A 21852-nucleotide genomic window follows, 5' to 3' on the forward strand; every position below is an offset into this window, starting at 1 on the left:
GATTCAAATCAAAATCAATCTAAAAAAAATCTAAAAATTGCATAAACTTGAATATTATTGAACATGTTTCAATGATCTATTGAACATGTGTGAATGGTCTTTTTGTGAAAACTGCTTGATTAAATTTTGGATTGATTTCATAAATTTAACTAAACCCAATACAACCGCATAAATATATTTTAATACTTATTTTATTTTACTATTATGATATATTGAATTAATTTATTATTCATTGATTTTTAATTTTTTTAAATTAGTCATTAGTTTTATTTTAATCTATTTTGTTATGATCATATATTAAACATAAATGATCATTGTCATTTCATAATATTAATTTTTTAATATATTATATGCTACATTTTGCATCAAATCTATTATTTACAGTTTCTTTATAAATTACAAAATTTATATAAAGAAAAAAATACAATCGGTAATTTAGAAATAAAAAAAAAAAAAAAAACTAGTCCAAATTAAATCAGATCAAATATTTTAAATTAACCTTCAAAAATAATTTTATATTTAGATCAGATGAATTCTTCCTTTAAAATTGGTTGAAACCCTACCACAAACACCTTCAAAACCGTATAAGCAAGTGCCTTATAAAAACATTTCAGTTTTTATGAAATAAATAAATGGGAGTTTCTATGGTACACCCTTAAATTAAAGTGTACCGGTACACCTATTTCATAAATCAATAAGTTATCGATCATTTTTCTGTAATAAAGAGATATTTATCAACTTTTACATTCTAGAAAATATTATTTTATAAGAAAAAACGTCATTTCATCCTTTATATATCCAAAAAAATAATCAATATTCACTATTATGGGTATTAAAAATTAAAAAAAAATTGAATTTTGATTTGCCGACACTTTTGAGAAATAAAATATAATTATTATAATTGTAACCAATAGAAAATATATTTTTTTTAAAAAAAATAACTCATTAAACTATTTATTTTAACATATGGGTGTATCGGTACACTCAATTCTCAATTTTATTGAGTGTACCATAGAAATTGGGCCCAATAATATCGTTGTTACTTATGAATTTATTACTATTATGGTAATTGGTAGAGTAACGTGGGATATAGAGGTGATGAAACAATGTCGACACCATGAGATTATTCCCATATCCTCTACATGACGACACTCCTCTTTCTTTTCTTTCTCCACCAACCAATCCTATTATAAACCATTTTCTTTACCCATTTATCTTTCTTCAATCCTGTTATTTTTTTCTTCTCTCGAGATTCGCTCTACTTTTAAATTTTGAAGTCAGTGCTTGAAATTGAGTGAGAAAATTCAAAGAAACACTAAAATGGGAAACCTACCTCAAGTACTGTTGTGCCTACTCTCTTCTTATTATCTGATTTAGTGCAAATCTCTGCTATACAAGTGCTGGTAAGCTTCTTTTCCACGTTTCATTCTTTTCCAATTTGTTCTTTCTGAACCATTTCTAATATAATCTACAATCATTAATAGTTCTCTTTTGTTTATTTTTTCTTATTCTCAGGAGTCAGGATCTTAGGCCAACTAATTGGAAAAACTCTCCTCTTCTATGGTAATTCTCATCTCTGGTACATTTCGTGCTTGTATTGTATTCTTAATGCATGTATATGTCTGCAATTGTAACCGCTGATAATATTAGTCCATATTTTAGTTCCAAAAATATAAATGTTTGCTCTCCTTGATGTTATCGGTATCATTTATCTTAGACAATTACTCGATCTGGTGTGGCAGGAAAAAATTCCACGATATCCGGAGACTGGTTATTAACCAGACTGTCACACCTAATCAAGCTGTTTTGCATTGAAAAATTTCTCCTGGCATAAGTAAAAGTGACAAATTGTGTGTTGTAGATCGTTGCAATTGCAAATAGCAAAGATCTTACAATCAAGTTAACCTTGTGAAATTTTTGGCAATTTATGCAGCATATGTCAGTTCTAAGTTGTTGCTCTTTATGTCTTGTAACTAAAGTTATTGATTCATCTGCCAATACATGTCCGTGTATAAAATTGCTTGCATTCGCATTTTTTAAATTACATTTGAATGTGCAAGAAAATAACATCAAGAAAGACCGTAAAGCTGTTGACTTATTGTTTCACAACTGAAGGATTTAATTTCAAAATTACACATACTAACCAATATTCATTTGCATTTTAACTGAAAGTTTGCACACCCCGATTCAAAAGAATCTCACTCTCATCTAAGGATTCACTCACCTTTTTTTCCTTCTAATTTCCTAGTATAAGCTCTCATCTCCACATTTTGGCTTCTTCTCCCAGGCACAATTTGTAGGACCTCTCTGTTGCACCCCTTCCAAAAGTCAAGGGTTTGTTGCACGTAGTAACTCTAGAATTACATAGGTTTCTATATGATCTATTTATCATGAGCGCATATTTGTAGTCTCTATTGTGCGTTTACAGCGGTAGGATATCTCCACACACATAAATTTGCACGATCTCTTTTGTTGTGTGCTTAATTTCACAAGATCTCATGTCAAACTAACAGATCTGCACAATACACAAATTCAAACGACTTCCAATTTTGATTTGAGGATTTAGCAATTTAGGATTGTAATTGTAATTCTTGGATTTTTTGAGATGGAAAACATTACTTAAAAAAAACCAAAGGACGGACGTTTTTGCGGTGTTATTCACATAGTTGCCAAAATGTTCTCATTATCTGATTTTGGTTTTTTAAAATTGTTTGGTTTACTTGCATCAAAAAGACAAGTAGAGTATGAAATATTTGAGTGGAATGAATTAAAACAATATACTCGCAATTAAAATAATTGTACCCTAGGCTAAATTACTAATAACAGATGTTTTAAGTGTTTAATTTAACAGTTGAAGTATATTTCCAACGTACCCAATTTCCTATATCAATAGCTATAGGTAAAGGAGCGAGAGGATTTGGCTACAAATAGAACCAAGTTACGATTTTTCTGCAAAAAGAGTGCTGTTATAACACAAAAAAAAAATGGTACTTCATGTTGAGTAGCTTGATAAATTGTTGCTGAGCTTTCACTGACATATCATGTCATTTTGGAAAAGTTACAGTTTCCACACTGTATAATTCATAACCAATTTGAAACGAACTGTCCAAATCGTTAACAATCTCTACAACCTTCCCTACACTACAATATTAATTAAACAAAATACGACTATATTTTACAACCAAGGATCTGTAAAAAAAAATAAAAATAAAATTGGAAACTTGGCCCTAACACAGTCCACACATACACAACACCATTTAGGAACCGTTAGGGAGAACTTAATTTTAAAGTAATGAAAAATAGCTTACTCAAAAACTAAACACAACCATTAATGATATTGGAACCATGATCCTAACACAGTCCTCACATCTACAATACCATTTAAGACCCATTTGGAAATAGCTTACTAAACTAAACAAAAAATTAAGTGCATAAGTATCTTCATAAGCTATTGTTTCTTAAAATAGGTTTGCAAAAGTAACTGAATGATATATAAAAGCCTCATATATTTGCATAAGCTACAAAACCAGTCCAAACAGACCCATAAAACATTTCAAATTTCAAATTAAACCAATCATCTAATCATTTAACAGTAGACGACTTTTGAAGATTGACAAACAACATATGCAATCATTTATCACAATACACTTTCAAACTTCTCACAAATCACACACTGAATTGTCTGTAGCTTGTTGCTTAGATCATGCATAAACAGTTGAAAACTCAAAACATAATAAACAACAAAGGCATCAAAACACAAGAAATATAATTTGTTGGCCTTTCCACAAGACCATCTAACAAACTACTGAGATTGATGTTACAAATAAGTATAAAAAACTCAATCGGCTTAATGAATTTATCATCAAAGTAAGCATGAGTTCTTCCAATAATTGAGTACCTGCAATTGAATTTAACAACAAATGGCACCATACACCATCATCACAACAAATATTCAAATGGCAAGAACACAATCTACCTTAACAAAATGTGTAAAGGCTATGAGCAGATTATGTATAAAGAGATATAATTTCATGACTAAATAGAACCAAAACTATAAGCAAGCAAGCAAACAAACAAAATTAAAATAACCCCACATTTCATTCATTATAAAAACCAACCAAGAGTTCGCACAATAGAGATAGATCCAGCAGCATAAAACCCTACAAAACTATTGCAAATTATAAAAAAGATAAAATCAAAACCAAAAAAGCGACTCCGGAAACAACTAAACCACCACCATCACCACCACTTTACTCAGATCTAACGAGCGCTGCCTGTTGGACAATCTCTTGCAAAGTGACCAGATTCACCACAGCTGTAGCAGCTTCCACCGCCACCGCCACCGCCTCCACCACCACCACCACCACCATACCTTCCACCACCACCACCTCCACCGCTGGTACACTCCCTCGCCATGTGGCCAGACTCACCACAGTTGTAACATCCACCACCGCCTCCTCCACGGCCTCCACCTCTTCCACCACCACCATAACCACCACCTCCTCCACCATATCCACCTCCACCACCACCATAGCCACCACCTCCTCTTCCACCATAACCACCACCTCCACCACCATAACCACCACCGCCTCCACCATAACCACCTCCACCACGCTCATAACCACCACCGCCGCCACCACCGCGTCTCGATCCCTGAACAGAAGCACCATCAGGACCAGTCACACTAACAGCCTTGGATCTTCCATCGTTATCAGACTCAATCTGATACTCAACAGATTCACCTTCAGCAAGAGAACGGAATCCATCAGTCTGGATCTGAGATTGGTGAACAAACAACTCCTCACTACCATCATCAGGGGTGATGAATCCAAACCCCTTCTGATCATTGAACCATTTCACCTTCCCAGTTAATTTTGACCCACTCATGATGAATTGAATTGAATTTTTCACAAACCCTAAAACCCTCTTTTCAAAGCTGCGCTTTAACCCTAAAAAAACACACTCTCTGGTGAAGAGTGAAGCTTCTCTTATATAACCTCTACTCCATATTTTTACCCTACGATTGAGATAGATCCAACGGCTGTGGTTTATTCTTGAAGATTTTTTTCCTGTTTAGAATTGTTTCTGGATAAACTCAATAGTTTAATGGGCTTTTTTAATTTATTCTGTGGGCCCGGGTTTGTCATGGTTCTAATCCGATTTGAATTCTGAAACGGATCCTGTGGTTGGGGGTGCTGGTTTTGTTCAACGTATTGAATGTTCATCGTTGGATTGTGTGAGCCTGCTACTACTATCACTGATAGTGGAGTGGTCAATGATGCTTCCTTTTCCCTTTGAACTTTTTTGAAAATTATTAAAATTTATTACGTCTGTTGATTCTCACTTTTCTAGAAAAATATCTATCTCTCCATACCACCGTACGGTTACGGTGTGGGTTATCCTTCATAATGTCATGTCTTGTGGATTAGGTGTTTGAAAATTGCTCTTTATCTTTTAAGATTCCTCTAACTTATGAGAAAATTATTTTGATATCTTTGACGGTAGTTGATTATCGTTCATTAATGAACTGAATGTTAAAGAAAAAAAGAAGGTGTAGTTAACTGTCGTTTGAGTATTAAAGGTAATTTTGGATGCGTGAGAGCAATTTAAGAAGCTTAAACATTAATACACTAGATATATAGGAGAAAAAAAATAAGTTAAGTATGTCATTCTAGATGATGATCCTGTCGGACTTGAGATTATGGGTTGTTGATGTTGAATGGCTTTGGTGAGCATTATATCATCGGCAACAGGCTTCTTAGCAGGACAAATGTGGGTGGTGTATTAGGCCACACGTCGACGATCAAGTTAGTAAGTGTCATGTAATGATAGTTATTTTTAGGGTAAGAGTGAATGTACATGACCCAATCCAATGTCTATGAGTTAGTATTTAAAGTATGTTTAAGATTTTGGTCCATGAACCTTTACTTTAAGAGTTGTAGTCCTCATACAACTGTGCACAAATCAAGTTAGCATGGCCTTGAATCCAGACTAAATGGTTCATATTGCTTCCAAAGGTTATTATTCCCATGTGGTCCTGCGTGACGCCCATCAGGGTTCTTATGGGGCATTGTATAAAGAGCTTCTGAGAACATATGTTGGGTTGGGCCTCGGCTCGGGCAGGAACATATTGACTGAACTTTTTTTATTTAGTGTTTTTACTGAGTAATTATGTGAATTACAAATGCCAAATCATTTGTACGTTGTTGTTAGAAACTCACAAACACACACAAGTGGAGACGAAGTTAATCAATATTTTAACATTTTGAGTTGAGGTTAATTCACGTAATTACTATTTCGATATTTTGACATTCTTTGTCAAGGTTAATTACAAATATTCATTAAATATTCACACACAAAACTAGAGAACTCGAGGTCTAAACTCGACCATGACATTTAACCTAACAATTTTGACATTTTATGAGTTGGACTAGGACTTGTGGATGATTATTTGCTCTTACTATTACCAAATAATAAAATATTTTGAGTTATTCACATCATTCTTAATTAAATATTTTTTTTAGAACTTTTTTAAGGAATTCTCCATTTTATCCTGGGTATTCTAGAAGTGATGAGCTGTAATCATTGGATAATGATTCTATAAGCGATAAGTTGTAATGATTGGATAATGATTAGATGAATCAATGTGTCAAGCTGGTCTATCTAGTACCAAAGATCGGAGAAATAATACACACTTTGATTATTCAAAATATATCTCGTCTTGCCACCTACACATTTTGAAATTCTAGCCCACTTGTTTTAATACGTTCTGTATGATGTTACGATGTTTGTAATGTTATGACGTTTGTAATGTTACGATTAATGTTTCAACATCACGCGATAACAGAAATAAAAAAGAAGAAAAGTAAATGACAGGAAAGTAAATAACACAATGAGTTTGTTGACCCAGTTCGGTGACAAACACACATGCTCTGGGGGCTACCAAGCCAAGAAGGAAATCCACTAGTGTAGTCCTTATTCAATAGCTCTCAGCAAACTCCTCGTTTACACTATATGACCTAGGACATACCCGTATAGACTTCAACCTAGGAACTCCTATATTTGTGATCCCATCTCATTATCCTAATGGTCAGTTATTGCCCCAGTGACCTATCAGACCTAAACCAAAATAAAGTAGAAGTTACCTTCCAACACAAACAACTAGCACCTTGTTTCACAACTTCGGTGTAGTACAAAGAGTAATCAATACTCACAAAACAGTCTTAACAAGTATCACAGACGATACAAGAAGAACACACACTAGATTCTAAACTTGCATCACAAACGAGACAAGAGCAGAATACATGAAGACTCAAACCCTAAAAATCTAACTTTTAGAATGACGGCTTGAATAAACAATTAGGTCTTGAAGTCTTCCTTATATACTGAAGCAACTTGGGCTAAATAATTCGTTGGGCTTCAATAACAATGTAGATCGGTTTAGCTTAATCTGCAAAACAAGAATCAGAAACAAATCTGAAAAGTCCTAAAATGTCGGAACATTTATAGGATCGTTCCAAACAATATTAAATATTTCCTAAAATATAAAATACACTTTAGAAATATTTTATAGCTGATTCTTAGATGATATGCACGTTGCTTGATCAATAAGTTAAAGAAATATTATTTCCTTAAACAATAAAGGGCTCGCGAACAAACATGTGAGAACTCATTCACACTGAACCGTGCCAGGATGTTGAAGCATCACATCCAACATCTTCCAGAGACGCCTAAACACATGTTGAAACTTTGATTCCAACTTACAGATCAAGGTTATTTATTTTAGCAACAATGCAGTCAATACAAATACCCAACACATTTTTCCCTTCAGATAAAAAAAAACCTTTATCCCAATTTTTGGATTTATGGTCTAGAAGTATGGTATTAATGGTGTGTCCTTAATGTCCAAAGATCTATGTGTTACAATTGATATATCACCTTGTCATCCCACTATATCTACTTATTTACGGTGTTCAATTTTTTATTTGAAAATAAAATGAAGGATGATTGTTATGCTTTTCACGTTGTCTAGATTCGATGGACTGGTAGTTTAAATGGCAGATGAATTAGAATCTCTATGTAATACTCTCTCCGATTCTATTTATAAGAAATATTTTACTTTTTTGATTACATTAATGATTTATTTGGTCTATATTCTATACTAAATACATTAATTACTTAATAAATTTAAAAAGTCAACTTTTTCTTATAAAAATGACCGGAGGGAAGTATGATTTCACTCTAACGATTGTCGCCATGGTCAATTCATATCGGGGAACAACCACAACACTTATGATACTTGTATTTCCAAGTTTGAATTTCCCAAATTTGACAAATAAATGTTGGAATGTGATTTTATAAGGGCGACCAGTTCCACCTTCCCGATGACACACCACCAACATCCATGGTTCTCTTAACCATGATTCACTTTGGGGCACTTTTTCTTTAGACAACATGTTCAAGTTGCATGGTATGTCGGGTTCCATTACAAGTGATAGATACCCTATTATTTTGAGCCAATTTCGGACTGAATTCTTCAACCTTCAAGGGGTGCCCCTCATCAAAACGACAACTTACCACCGTCAGTCCAATGGACAAACTAAGACTGCTAACAAAGGCTTGAAAACTTACCTCTGTGGTATGTGCTTGAAAAACTGCACACTTAGTATAATACAAATTACAAACCTTCACTCTACAATCCAGTCCACATCATTTGAGGTCATTTATAACAAAGAAAACGGCTCCATTTATTATACTTGTCAGTTACCACAATTCAAGGAGTTGTTTTATAAGGGTCGTGAAATTTTCGAGAAGCTTGTTTTCGCTAAAACTAGCATTTTCCTATTATAAATTTTAATGAAAATTTTAAAATTATACGTTCGCTCGCGCAACATGCAATTCTGAATCTAGTTTCTTATCAGTTACAAACCTGCACATAGTATTATCCCATAACTCATGGATCACACATCAACATCATCATAATCTTAATATCTAATCCTAAGGTACATTATGCATACCCCATTTTCTAAACCCTAATGCATTGGGCGGGAAAATGCTCATTAATTGCCGAATTTGAAATTCAAATTTCACTGCTAGGGAATACAAATTTTGTTGTTTGTCTGCCACACTCCTATTTTTGTTCAATTTCCAAAAAAAAGATAAACTCTCTCTTCTCTCTCATTTTGGCACAAATCTCTTTAGTTTCATTCTTATTATCCCAAGGAAAAAAAAACCTTTGGGATTACACGATGTTTTACACATCCGATCCTTTTATGACCTTTTCCCCTTCTTCATCTACCGTTCCTCACCTCCTTCTCCCTGCCACCATCACACCTCTACCCTTTCTTCTCCTATTCACAGAATTTTTTTCATCTTCCCTTTCTTAATGTTCTTTGTTTCCTCTGTTCAAGATGTGGTATGGATTGGGCGACTGAAGATTAATAAATTTCACTCATCTTCAAATCATATCTATGGTGAGTTGTTTCCTTTTTCCATACATTTATAATTAATTCATCACCTTCTTTGTTAAGTTTTCAGCTTTAGTTACTTCTTCTTTTACATGTTTGATTGAATGCCTCATTGGATTTTACTTTTACAACTCATTCTTCTTGGGTTACAAATGTGAATTCTAGATTTAGGCTTTGGAATTGTCTCAATTTCCGTTACATTCTTCAATGAATTCTTTTCTTTTATTCAGTAGGTTCTGAATTCAACTTTCAGCACTACTATGCAAGAGATTGAGAAGAGATAAAATATGGACCTTGAATTTATTTTCTTTATCTGGGTAACTTTTTTTAGATGTACAATGTTCTGGATTTTCCCTTTGAAAGAATTAATATGGATCTAAACAGAGTTTACTGGATGCAGATCAATCCTACCATGTATTTTGTTTTATTGGTGCTGATATGAATTCAACTAGAAGTAGCTTTGTAGGATTGATCCAATAACTGATACTTTTTAGCAGAAACTGTCATAGAGAGGCTGGCTATTGAGTATTTGCATTTCAATTTATTATTTGTATGCTCCATCGCTAGCAGAGGCAGAGGAAAAATAATTGGCATATGAGTTTTACCTAAAATACTACTTCATATTAATGTTTTATTTGCCGTAAAATTGCTTTATACATTATGTATTCTTAACTTATACTTTGGGTGTTGATTTTCACTTAAATGTTGCTTATGATACACATGTTGTCTGTAACTTTATTAAAATCCAACAACTTTGAGATAGAGCTTTCGTCACATTTCAAGTTACATGTGATTATTTTTTTATACAAAATAATTTGTTTGCAGCCTACCACATACAACTCTTTAGAAAATAATTTGTTGTTATTAGAGATTAGGAGTTAATGTATGATCAATTCATGAGAAATTCAGAGTGACCAAATGATTGAGCCAAAAACTAATGTATTATTAAGTTGTAGTTTAAGTGATTTCAAGTTATATGTAGTATAATTTTTACATGAATGAAATCAGAAACTTGAAAGTTTACGAGGAATCCAGAGTGACTAAAGGATTTCAAGCCAAAGGCTAATGTTAGCCAAGCTGAAGCAACCGATGGGGTTTCTTGCAGTTGCTAAACCAACATATGAACTTTCAGATTTCTAATTAATGCACAATAAATAAGGTGTCTGATGAAAAATGAATATAAATAATGTTCCTCTTAATAATTAATTTGATTCCCACTGGTCAAGAAGTATAGTTTAAAAGATTTGTAAATTTGATATCCAGTGACTATTATTATTGCTTTGATTTTTTAAAGAAATCTGCTTCCTATTAAAGAGTGATTTTTTCTATGTCGAACCCTAAACCCTAAACAATTCAATTTCTATTCTAATTTTCCAGAATCAAAGAAAACATGTATACATATCTCCTAACCCATTTCTACGAAATTTCATCATGTTATGTTTAATAATCACTTGTAATAGTTATAGAAACAACTTACAGGTTTTAAGTCCTAAATTCTCACACCAATGCTCCTAGCTTATAATCATTCTTCACACCATGTTTCTAAATACCTTTACTACACATAATCATCTTCAATTACACATTCAACATACAACAAAGCTTACACTAAATAAATTTCCATGAAAAGGTGATCATACCATTCACCTTATGATTGATCCATTCTTTAATGCTCTAAGGCAAGCTTATAAGTTATTTTCCATGAGATTACAGTGAGATTGAAGACCTGGAAAATCATGGAGGAAGGGGCTGTTGAGACTAAACATATGTGGAACAAATAATCACAACATTGGCCTCTATTTCATTTCTCAAGATCAAAGGTGATATTTTGCACAAACTTGAGAAAATTGAAGGTGTGAGTTCCTATAATGTTAATGTGATATTTAGACTTCATTGCTAGCCTATGTAATGGTATTCGGTTGATAATTACAAAGTTGGGTAGATATGTTCTTGAAGAAAAGGTGATATTAGGAAGCAACATTGGGGAGAAAGTCTATATGCCTAAAATGTTAAAAATTGTACGGTGATCGCATCAATACGACTACTAATGTAGCATATAACAAATGTTTCAGAATGTTTATACTCAATCGTCAAAAAAAATAAAAAAATCCTACTAATAGTCTCCGTACAATTTTGAAGTTGCATAAGTAGTTGATAAATTGCATTTTAGTATCTTTTTCAATTGTTCCCTTTTTTTATGTGTATTTATTTTTAACATTGTTTTTGGATTAATTAGATTATTATTTACAATATAATTGAATGTTTTGTTTTCCATCAACATGACCCGTGCGGCAGCACGGGTGCAAGGTCTAGTAGTTTCAAGAATAGAGTTAATAAAACAAACTCATTTGAAAGGTATACCTAAGATTGAAATTATGCCAAAATTGAAATACAGTTGAACTTATTCTTTTGTTGATATCAAACATAAAATGCAGTTTATTTTTAATAATTATTATGTATCTCATCTAATTTTAAAAACAATACAAAACATTGCAGACATGCAACACATAACCTTATAACAAAATGAAAGATAAAGTTAAAATGATTGTCATTTGCTGTGATCAAGTTCCACAAGAGATGTCAATATAGAATTCAGATTGCACCGTCTTTGTTCAACTTTACGCTAACAAACGCTTTCGTATCTGCAAGTGCAAAAATAAGTTTTGATCAATAATAATTAACTTTTTCACTAACAATTAAGGTAAAACTTGAGATTCTGATTGAAATCAATGTAATGAGTGTAAGGTAATGAACATGCCTCGGGCAACTTTTGTCGAAAAATGACATCAAGTCGCGCGTCAAGAGTATTTTCCAACACTATCTTTCCATCCTCTGAGGCCAATACTACTCCTCCAGAACTACATAGAAAAATAAATTAACAAGCACACACAAAGTACATCATTTATTAATCATGAATTAGAGAGAGATTTATTTTGTATGTTGCTAATTTTTGTCGTTAATTTTATATTTTATAGTAGCATTGAAGGTGTTTTCATACAAAAGAATAAGTACGCATACAAAACTTGTAACTTAATCAAAGTTTAAATTTTTGTGTTAGTCTAATACATCTATCCCATTTTTTTTTATTGAAAATGAGGTGATAAGATAAGAAAACTTTTACAACAAATTGGCATGATACCCAAGAAAATGAATAATCTATTGTCTTAGAACTTGTCAATTTTCGTCATAATATAAAATGTCATAATGAACGGAAAAAAAGTAATTAAGATGGAATAAACCCATCCTTAAACTATATAAATAAACCAACCAGCCCCTAACCTATGTAAATTTCACCAATTCAGTCCTTAAAGTATATTAATATTAAAATCCGTCAATTTAGTCCCTTACTACTTAATAGTAGAGACAAAATTGATGGATTTTGTTTAGTTTAAGGACTACTTGGTATATTTCTAAGGTTTATCGACTAAATTTATAGTTGTTCGATTAAGATGTATGGAAGTATCTGATTCTAATAAGCAAAGCAAACCAACATTTGTGTTGGTTTAAATAAAACTTAAACATAAACTTAGACAAATCAAACAATTATAAAGTACAAAGGGTTCATGGTAATTTAATCAAAGATAAATAGAAGGATATACCAAAAAGGTTCATGCGTATCCACATTGCCATCTTTTGGTTGAGGTGGGAGATAAACACGATCATCAAGGGCAATCTTAGGGGGTTGCACGTTTGCTTTCTCTGAGTATTCTTTTTTGACATCCTCTAGCAACGACTCAACAAGCTTACTATCACCCTCTCTACATCGTAGTAGCACAGATGGTTCCCTCAGGCGTAGTAAACCCTACAAACACATATGCAATAAATTAACTTTGTCTCAGCTAGCATTATTAACAATTGGAAAATAATATTTTACACCCAAAAACCAATCTACTACTAGGGAGAAAAAGAAAAGGAGAGTGATGTTATGAAAGTGATATATTAGTGATTTGATAAGAATAGAGATATAGAGGGAAAATGGAGTATTAAAGGATGTAGAAAAAAATTAAGGTGTACAAGTCGGGCACGTACACAATTTTGTGGGTTAATTGGATACTGTTTGTTTGGACAAGGAGAATGGAGGGTCGAGGATTCGTAGAATTTGGTAGTTAAATTTGGTGTTGTTGGATAAATGGTGTTGGATGATGTATGTCGATCAAAGGAGATTATGGTATAACATTTTAGTCGCAATGTATGGAATGGAAGGTGGTCGTATTAGGGCGGATGGACCGTTAGGATCAACTTGGTAGAAGTATATGATTGATATATGTAGAGGTTTAGGGTTGGCATTGGGCAGCTAGCTTGGCAACAATTTGGTCCGGGTGGTTGGCAATGGAGCGACAACACTCTTTTAGTAGAAAATTAATAAACTCATTTAAAAAAAAAAAAACCAAAATAATTATGTGAAGCTTCTTGACAATCAACTTCAGCCCATAACCGTTGAGGTCGGGCTATGGCACATGGAGTCACCATTTTTGGGGCCCGAAAATATTTCTATTTATAATATAAGGCACAAATCGAACATTATATAAATTGAAAATTAACAACTATACACATGAATAACAATGCTAATAATTATACAAACGGATTACAATGCTCTAGTGGCAAGACAGACTACACATGGGCACGATGGTCTGTTCAACTCAATTTTAAACTGGTCAAACTCAAGATTTGAACCCATTACCTATAAATACCTTTCAAAAACCCAACTATGAGGACATTCCAAGAATGCACATATCTATTTATACTACTACATTGGAGGCAAGTGCCACCACTCAATTTATTCAATAATTTTTTTTGTTCTATTAAAAATATTAAGTAGATCAGACAACGAACAAGGTGTCAAAGATTCACACAATTCCACAAATTACTTAACCCTAACTAAGTATTAAAACCTGTGTTTTTTTTATTGTTGTTGGCAATTTGTGTTTTATGAAAATGACAAAATTTGGATGTATAAAAAAATGACTTAAATACCTGAACAATTATTTCTTTGATGAGTTTCTTGTATACTTGTTCATCATTTGAGATGTGTAAAAGTGCCTTTTTAGCATCATCTTTCATAGAATTCACCACCTCATCCTGTGCTTGGAGTACCTTTATACGAGATGCATTCAGCTGCATCGAGTATTCACTATTCATGCAAATAAATAAAGTTTCGTCAAAAATTTCCTAATTTTTAATTGAAATAAATTGTAGTAATTTTGAAGGTTTCTAAAGCAAGTTTACTGTTTAACTTTTTTACTAATTAGTCTTTTGAAAATAAATAGAAATACTAATACACTCACATTTTTCGACGAACATCAATCTGTTTGGCTTTTCGCTCGTACTCTTGTCTGATCTTCCTTTTTTCAGCTTCAAGTAATTGTAGCTTCTCAATATTGAATTCCTAAAATGAATCACAACAAGGATAAAGAAATCACCAATCCATTGATATTCAAATTATTAAACATTTTACAACTCATAACATTAATGCATGATGATAAGTTTGTAAGTCGTTGATTAAAAATCAGCGTTGGTCCGATTGATAAGGATTCAACTCAGATCTCATAAGAATCTGACTTGAATCTTGTTGCCGATGTTAACCTACGATCAAGACCTAACTTGTCTAATTATTTTTCATGAAAAAAAAGTTATCAATTAAACATACTTCCTCTGCGGCAACAGATATTTCATTAGCTTTCTCCTCAGCTTCTTGGCGGATGAACCTAATCATCTGCTGAATTTGCTTTGAGACATCTGCATCCTTCATCTTTTCTTTCCTCTTGGATATTCAAAGAACCTAGGAAAACATGTAAACACAACCCATTATCCATTTTATTATCAATTTCTCAAATTGAAAAGAGAAAGACAAAAAGAAAAACCAGCCTATATTTTCACCTACGATCAATTTCCTTCTCGAAACTTGCTACTTGCAACAAAAGTGTTACTATTTTGATTCTAAGACAATGACACAACAAACTTACATGTGATACTATGTTTCAAATTGATATATGTATTGTGTAATAATTAACAAAAATGGGAAATTTAAATGAGAAAATAATGAAAACATAGAGCTAATTATTATCCTTCATCCACTTGTTTAGTCAACATCCATGCATACATCATTTGTGCTTTTGTTACGGCCTGTTGAGGAATTGGATCTTGAACAAATATATCCTATTTTAGGAATATTGAACAAGCAAATCATGGACAAAAGAAATGAATTACAAATAATTTGTTTAACTTTTAACACAAAGTTCATATTTGACACTGTATTTATACGTTTTTTTTTTTTCCTATTAATTTTTCTCTAACTTGCAATCAAATCATCAACACTTAAATTGAACGTGTTTTTATAAGGTGTCCGTATACGTGGTTAATTTTGTGTCTTAGTTAATATTACACTTATTCTAACTCTAACCCGAAAATAAGACACCTTTCTTTCTTGAAAAAGATTACTTTGTGAATCAATAAAAAAACAATTATTTTTATCACTTATAAAGTAAATACAATTAAAGTCAAATATGCTCGACAATCAAACAATTATGAAGGATGCCAAGCAATGTCAGATTCTGTATTAGCAAATTTTCCCATCATTGGTTACCAATATAATACACATGGTTTATGAGTATTGACACTTCCAGAGCAATTGAAGAACGTTCGGATCGGGGCGCTTGCGAACGACAGGTGGCATGATGTGTTCCCAAATGCACAATTGGAAAATTTAGTAACACTTGCATCTGATCACTATCCTATATTGTTGAATCTTGAAATAATAATCAGAGTTAGAGCTCATCGTAATTTCAAGTATGAGAATGCATGAATTGTGTTAAGCTCGAGTTTGGCGATATTGTCAAAGAAAGTTGGTGACGAACAAAAAGACTAGCATGGAGTACTAGTGTGTCGTCAAGTAATAATATTTATAAAAAGAGTTTGTTTCCAAGAGGATTGTCTAGCTTCAGCTAACTAGGTCATGCTAGATTTCATTCCATCAATTAATTGATTAACTACAAACTATGAATACAATGCTATCGATTACTTTTCAATACTTTTGATCAAAATAGTTAGACCAATGTCTTGGTCACACGTGAGCACCAACGCGGCTGCCCATGGCCAAGCCTTGGGTTACCATCTCTCTCTCTCTCTCTCTCGCTAAACTATTATTTAATTAATTTTTTGATTAAAATTAAATAGAAACGACATGGAATTTTCCTTCTTATTGTCTCGTTATTGTAATAGATTTGGAACATTACTCTTATGAACAATTAAGGGATGCCTAGTTTAAAACTAATGAAGGTCTAAATTATTTTAAGAGAGGTCAGTGTAATTTTCTTAAATATTGTGTTTGTTTTCCATTTTTTTATCATTAGAAAGTTTAACTTTTAATACAAATGGTAAAAATTTACCTTTAAACCATTTTTCAGAGGTTTAGATACACAATTTTTTCTTGATACTTTATTTTAGGAAGAATGTTTCAGGGTGAGCCTAATAATTTTTAATAGTGAGTGAGCTTTACAACAAATATAAATGAGGTTTTTTTTATTGCATAAGAAACTTGTTTGTTTGTGGATATAAAGCAGTGGCCGGTTTAATGACTTTACTTTTGGAGCTATCCTGGAAAGTTCACAAATTCCATTTCCTTGATAAGAAGCGTTTTTTCTTGTCGATATGACTACGAAAATTTCCTTGAGACCAAATAGTTGCCTCACACACAGCCACATATAGTCTATTTTATGAAATTGCCTTATAGGTACAATCGTATTATTTTCTTTGGTTAACCAAAGTTGTGAGACTCCATCATAATTTTTCTTATGACGTTAGTTAAACGGATTTTTCATCGTAATACTATAATACATACATAAAGTATAATATTTGTACCGATAAATAAATATGGAGTGAAGTTGAAACGTGAAAGTCCATGCAAGTTAGGTATATCAGAATATGTACAACAATAAATCTTGAAGAGAAAATGAAAATTCTCGACAGAGGGATTTCATTAATCAAATAGAAAATAAAAAACAAAACACAAACCAAAAGACATGTTTAAAACTAATCTTTCAGCTGTTCACTATGTACAGATCTAATTAAACATTAAAAAAGGACAGAAAATGAGATCTTAACTTTTACATGCCTAATAGTTAGACAACAAATCATGGCGACAAACTGGACAAGTAGTTTTTCCTCCAAGTAACCACGAGTTGAGACACGCAGTATGAAATTCATGGCCACACACTCCAAAAGATTGAATCATCTCGCCTTTTGTGAATTCATCCACGCAAATAGGACAATCAGTGTTTTTGTCACCATCAAAGCTTTTAACCGGCGGCAATGCTCTTATTGCACACCTAGCAATCTCTGCAATCGTGCCGAAAGACATATTGATCTGCTGTAAATCAACTATGTAATGTCCCCTTTCCCTCATAGACCATGCATTATTTCTATTTTCCCTCATAGACAATGCAATATTATTTTGTGCAAGAGATTCAAAAAATTCTCTCCTTTCATATAACTGTTGTATTTGGACCGTCTCAACAAAACTATTATCCATTTTTCCATATTCTCTAAAGAACTGTACACATATTAACAAAAAGATCAAAGCCAATATACAAATCAAATAAATAAATGTATGCGAGCCATGCGGCAACAATGACACAGGAATGAGTAGCATGATAATTGTGAACGATACACAACCCCAATTTGCCATTGTCACATACGTAGAGAAGAAGGAATGAAAGAAAGTGACCTAAATGGTTCACCTGAGCAATTTTGAGAATGAAGAGAATTTGTTAGCGAGTAGAGTGGAGAGAAGAACAGTTACTCACTTAGGTTATATCTGAACGTTTAAGATAATCCAATTTGTTAAGGATTTCAGCAAAAGTAGGATTCCTTAATTTTCTAATTATCCGTTTAGCATAGAGACCTATTCATCCGTATATATTGCTCTCTTAGCTTTATGGATAACTACTACTATGGCACTATCTTCTTTGTGACTGGACCACGATGACACTGTAACAAATTTATCTATTTTCATGTGACTAAATATAGATACATAATCTTTTTTATTAAGGAATTTTTTTAAAGGAAAAATATTTATCTTCTTATTTTTTTGGTTTATCCTTTTGTATATGATATACCTAAATTCAACGTCGGTAATTCAAATATATCTAAATCTTTGGTAAACAAATAACCATACATACACCATTGAATATGTTCCGATGATTTTTGAACGGACGGACACTCTTTTTAATGGTTAGGTCAATGCCCAACTCATCGGGTTCCTTGTCCTTAATCATACTCATCACCTTGAGACAGTTGTCTGGCAACTATAGTGGACTGACCGTAAATATAATGTGGATGTCTCTTTCTCTCATGCGTTAAACAAAGTCGACCTTGGTATGTGTATTCGGGATGATGAGGATCGTTTTGTGCTGGTTAAAATGGAATTGCCATCATCGTATGTCGATTTGGGAGAGGCACTTGGATTGTTGTCTGCTCTTCAGTGGGTACGTGCCCTTCACCTGAACAATATAGATTTTGATATGGACTCAAAGGTGTTGGTAGACAATATCTATGGTCGTACACTCGATATGTCTTGGATTTTGCGTCAATTATTAATAATTGTTAGCGCTTACTTTAAAATTCTGATTTAGCAACCTCTGATGGTATGTTTATTAAGTGTCAAACCAATGAAGTTGATCATAGTTTAGCTAGGATAACTCCATGTCATGCTAGTTTTCGTATTTTCATTCAAATTTCATCTTGTATCTCTACTTTTATTTTAAATAAAATGTATTAAGTTTTTCCTTATAAAATAAAATATAAAAACAATTGAACGTATAAAAAACTTAATTCAATTTATTTTTTTGAGGAACTTAATTCAATTTATTTATCTGTACGTATTATAAAATATTAGTAATATTTGAGCGAGCCAGTGAGTCTATAGTATAATTAAGAAGTATCTGAAAAGTCATTGTGAGTTTAGCTCAGTTGGTTGGAACAATGCATAAAATATGCAAGGTCCGAGTTCAAATTACACCGACCACTACCAAAAAAAAAAAATCTGAAAAGATCATTCTAAAAAGTTTACAAATTAAGGCCCCGTTTGGATAAACAGCTTATATAGATGCTTATAGCATCCGAGCTTATAACATAAGAGCTTACATCATAAGCTCTTATACTTGATAAGCTATTTATGTTTGGATATGTACACTAAAAAGTACTTACATAAATTGAAGTGTTTGGATGTGACATTACATAAGCGATTATCGAAATTTTAAATATTTTTAATTTAACAAAAAAATCAAAGAATCGAACCACAATTATCAAGATTTTTTTTATAAAATTAATCAAGATGTAAAAAACAATATTATAATATATTAATTATAATTATATATATAGTATAATCAATATTCATATAAGACAAAATTAACATTCGAGGTGTAAATAAATAGTCTAGACATCATTATACACAAGTATAATAATATATGATAAGCTTTCTTTTAAAAAAAAGTATAATAATATAAATATAAACTTGAGAAATTATGATTGTAAACTTACCATATATATAGATATTAATGTACAGTTTGTTACCAAAAAAAGACAAGTTAAGTTTGTTTTTTTTATTCAGTTTCATTTTGTTACGTAATAAAAAAATAATAAAAATCATCCTTAAAAAAAAATCTTAGTTACGTTTGTTACTTTAGTAAGATAAGTATATAGCAATTTTGTTACTCATGCACAACCAAAGATAACTAACATTGTAATTAAAATATATGTATTTTTTTTTCTAAAAACAAAAAAATAAAATAAAAATATATGTTTTGAAAAAGTGGATCCAGAGAGAATCGAAGGAGGTTACATAAATTCATAAGCTCCTTGTTAAGCCGGAGGGTAAGCTGAAAATTTAGACTTATTAAAATATGGCATAAGCAGCTTATGACACTATGATAAGCTATTTTTATTTATTTACCCAAACACCTTTAAAAAGGCTTATGGGAGTAGATAAGCCCACATAAGCTCAAAATAAGTCAATCTAAACAGGGCCTAAATTCAGTGATAGGAGATAAAGATGGCAATGAAACATTTTTTGTTCTGAGGGTAGATGGTAATGAAACTAATAATGAATATTCCCTAAAAAAAGGAAACTAATAGTGAATATAACAAATTTTAATAAAAGGAAATTTCTCTAAAAAAAGAAACTGATAGTGAATATAACAAATTTTAATAAAAGGAAATAAAAATGTAATCTATACTTTCTGCATAAGATTTTTTCTCAAAAAAAAAAAAGAAAACTACGTTTTTTGAGAGGTTAAAGAGGGACGTTCGGATCTAAAAGTCCTAGCTCAACTGGTAAAATGCCGAAATTGTTAGGCCGGATGCCATGACCGGGGTTCGAACCCCAGTATCTCCACTTGTGTGTGTGAGTTTATAATGACTTTGCCATTTCGTCTATCTACCAAAAAAAAAAGGGACGTTCGGAGAGACGAACTATTTTTTTCTGTCCGGTAGAAGATAAGAAAACTTCATTTAGAATGTATAGAAAAGGAATAATTTAATAAATTAAAAATAATCTAAACTTAATTTTATATACAAAACTCTAATTTAATTTGTAGTGTTAATTGGACACCTCCTTTTAGTGGTTTTATAAGTTTAATGTATATGTAGATAGAGGGGGGCAAGATGGGTATTGGTGTTGTGGTGAGAGATAATGAAGATGTTGTCGTTGATGCTAGTTGCTGACAAATCTTTTCATTAAAAGTTTCAGAAGTTGGAGAAGCTTTAGCTATGCGAAACGATTTAAAATTTGCAAAAGACATGTTTTCTGAATCTTATATCAGAATCAGATGCTTCTATATTGTCGTGACGTAATGCTCATCAACAATCTCTCACCTATGTCGGCTCTCTTATTGAATATTGTATTAGTTTTAATGTTTGTTTCGTAATTAAATTTTTTAGCGCCCGAAGCTAAAGTTGCTTATTATTTAGCTAAATACGCTCTTTATAATTTAGATTGCATATGAATAGAAGAGACTCCACCTTACTCACATTTTTGCCACATTATCTCTTGAACCCTACTTAAGCATCGAAGCACATGCAAATACACCACCTCCTCTGTAAATAAGGACTCGCGGAGGACGACGTAAAGCTCTCCACACAATATTTTAAGCATATGAAGGTTCTTAAAATGAAGCCCGTCATTATCCTTCAAGACACATACGCAACTTTTTCTAAGAAATCAAATGACATTTATGCTTATAAGCGTTGGATCCCCAAATGAAATCACGATAAACTTTTTATGCTTCATCACACACCGAAACATGAATCAAGGAAGATTGGAAAACATACACTGGAATGTTGTGTTGTGTGCAAGTGTGAATTATATGTCCCGCATCGGATAGAAAAGTGGAGG

At 32.3% G+C, this 21852-nt stretch overlaps 3 protein-coding genes and 1 long non-coding RNA gene across 7 annotated transcripts; 1 reads left to right on the plus strand and 3 right to left on the minus strand.

The window, feature by feature from the left end:
• Positions 1-1096: 1096 nt before the first annotated feature.
• Positions 1097-11591, plus strand: LOC112421290 (uncharacterized). 4 transcript variants are annotated; one of them, XR_005645836.1, is made up of 4 exons: positions 1097-1403; positions 1516-1563; positions 9411-9473; positions 9698-10099. It is a non-coding gene; the product is annotated as an uncharacterized lncRNA (long non-coding RNA). The 4 variants fall into 4 exon arrangements; XR_005645837.1 differs by having other exon boundaries at positions 9701-10099; XR_005645835.1 differs by lacking the exons at positions 9411-9473; positions 9698-10099 and adding an exon at positions 11178-11591 and having other exon boundaries at positions 1102-1403.
• Positions 4077-4977, minus strand: LOC112421289 (glycine-rich protein 2). The gene has a single exon (XM_024782405.2). The coding sequence runs from the start codon at positions 4885-4887 to the stop codon at positions 4261-4263; it is 627 nt and encodes a 208-aa protein (XP_024638173.1). The 5' UTR covers positions 4888-4977; the 3' UTR covers positions 4077-4260.
• A 491-nt stretch (positions 11592-12082) lies between the features above and the next one.
• LOC25492792 (V-type proton ATPase subunit E2) lies at positions 12083-15213 on the minus strand. The gene is made up of 6 exons (XM_024780977.2): positions 15112-15213; positions 14750-14850; positions 14439-14595; positions 13064-13266; positions 12223-12322; positions 12083-12106 (listed from the first exon to the last, which is right to left on the minus strand). Exons 1-6 carry the CDS (start codon positions 15211-15213, stop codon positions 12083-12085), a joined length of 687 nt encoding a protein of 228 aa, XP_024636745.1.
• Positions 15214-17574: 2361 nt separating this feature from the next.
• On the minus strand, positions 17575-18147 carry LOC25492793 (probable E3 ubiquitin-protein ligase ATL45). The gene is made up of 2 exons (XM_024780651.1): positions 18130-18147; positions 17575-18012 (listed from the first exon to the last, which is right to left on the minus strand). The coding sequence occupies exons 1-2, from the start codon at positions 18145-18147 to the stop codon at positions 17575-17577; spliced, it is 456 nt and encodes a 151-aa protein (XP_024636419.1).
• Between the last annotated feature and the right edge of the window lie 3705 nt (positions 18148-21852).

This window comes from Medicago truncatula, chromosome 4 (genome assembly GCF_003473485.1).
Source record: "Medicago truncatula cultivar Jemalong A17 chromosome 4, MtrunA17r5.0-ANR, whole genome shotgun sequence".
NCBI lineage: Eukaryota > Viridiplantae > Streptophyta > Magnoliopsida > Fabales > Fabaceae > Medicago > Medicago truncatula.

Bases quoted from the DNA above. Each gene is read 5' to 3' on its own strand.
- LOC112421289 (XM_024782405.2), bottom strand. From the start codon at position 4,887: ATGAGTGGGTCAAAATTAACTGGGAAGGTGAAATGGTTCAATGATCAG.
- LOC25492792 (XM_024780977.2), bottom strand. From the start codon at position 15,213: ATGAAGGATGCAGATGTCTCAAAGCAAATTCAGCAGATGATTAGGTTC. The intron at 14,851-15,111 runs GTATGTTTAATT...GATTCATTTTAG, and splicing joins TATCTGTTGCCGCAGAGGAA to GAATTCAATATTGAGAAGCT. The intron at 12,107-12,222 runs GCATGTTCATTA...TTGCACTTGCAG, and splicing joins TTCGACAAAAGTTGCCCGAG to ATACGAAAGCGTTTGTTAGC.